Source organism: Condylura cristata, unplaced genomic scaffold, assembly GCF_000260355.1.
Source record: "Condylura cristata isolate star-nosed mole 26May11 unplaced genomic scaffold, ConCri1.0 scaffold00034, whole genome shotgun sequence".
Lineage (NCBI taxonomy): Eukaryota > Metazoa > Chordata > Mammalia > Eulipotyphla > Talpidae > Condylura > Condylura cristata.
The window spans coordinates 35,917-36,968 of record NW_004567135.1 but is presented as its reverse complement, the minus strand read 5'-3'; the positions used below and the strand labels follow the sequence as shown (position 1 = coordinate 36,968).

The following is a 1,052-nucleotide window of genomic DNA, read 5'->3' as shown; positions in this document are numbered from 1 at the left end:
CCCCAGCCACGTGCGCGTCCCCGGCAGGACCAGGACTGGTCGGTCAGCGTGGAGCTGCGCCCGTGCGCCCGCGGCCAGTCCGGCACGTGCCTGACCAGCGTGACGCTGCTCCTGAATTCGGTGAGTGCCGGCGCCTCCCTGTGCGCAGACCCCGCCGGACGCAGGAGGGTGCGGGGTCGGGTTTGCAAGCGGCTCGGGGCCTCCGCAGGGCGCCGGCCCCCTCCTCCACACGCGCAGGGCGGGGGCCTCCCCGCGCAGACCTTCGGGGTTTCCCCTGGGCAAACTGGGGCCCTGATTCCTGCCGGCTGTCTCCAAGCGCTGCCGGGAGCGGGCGTGACCGGCGTCGGGGGGATTCTCACGGTGGACGTTCCGCCCTGGGCCGGGGCGCGCGTCTGGCCCAGGGCCGGGCGCTCACGCTGCGCTGCACAGTCTGTTTCAGCCGACAAGTACGTGTTCCGCGAGGACGGCTCGTTCACACACGACGACGCCAGAAACCAGAGCTCCCACCACTCCGGTGAGCTGCGGCCGCGTCACGGTGGCTGCCACCGCTCCTTTGCTCAAGGCTTACTCTTAATTACTTTTTGAGATTTATTTCTTTGTGTGACATGCACAAGAGCTGGGGTGCAGCCAGAGGTGCGGGGTGAGGGGGCCCCAGAGACAGAGCGGGGAGCAGGGCAGGCGGGTCCCCGAGACGCACCGCCGAGGGCCAGCGGGGCGACGGGGCGCCTGCTGCGCCCTGGGACCCCCGGCCGGGGTGGACTCAGGCCGCAGTGGCTGTGGCAGCCTGACGGTGCTGAGGCCCCCCCTGCGCCCCGGGAGGCCCCGTCCCCCCCAGGTCTCGAGGCGTGAAGTGGCTGTTTCAGCAGGCGGCGGGGCGGCCTCGGGGAGCCAGGCGGGCCGGCCACTGACCGCCGCCTCCGCAGACCACGTGCAGGTGTTCAGGGCGTCCTCCTCGTACCTGCAAGTGGAGACGCACTTCCACGTGAAGATGCAGATCCAGACGGAGCCGGCCATGCAGCTCTACCTGTCCATGCCGCCCGGCCGCTTCTCGG

The 1,052-nt window shown here is 71.1% G+C and overlaps 1 protein-coding gene across 1 annotated transcript in view; it reads left to right on the top strand.

Moving 5' to 3' along the window:
- LOC101634954 (mucin-19-like) overlaps positions 1 to 1,052 on the top strand; it is a 54,284-nt gene that overhangs the window by 37,174 nt on the left and 16,058 nt on the right. Inside the window, exons 13-15 of the mRNA XM_012732263.1 lie at positions 28 to 120; positions 430 to 514; positions 924 to 1,040. Of these exons, the coding sequence (XP_012587717.1) occupies positions 28 to 120; positions 430 to 514; positions 924 to 1,040 (295 nt within the window). The remainder of the gene's footprint in view (positions 1 to 27; positions 121 to 429; positions 515 to 923; positions 1,041 to 1,052) is intronic.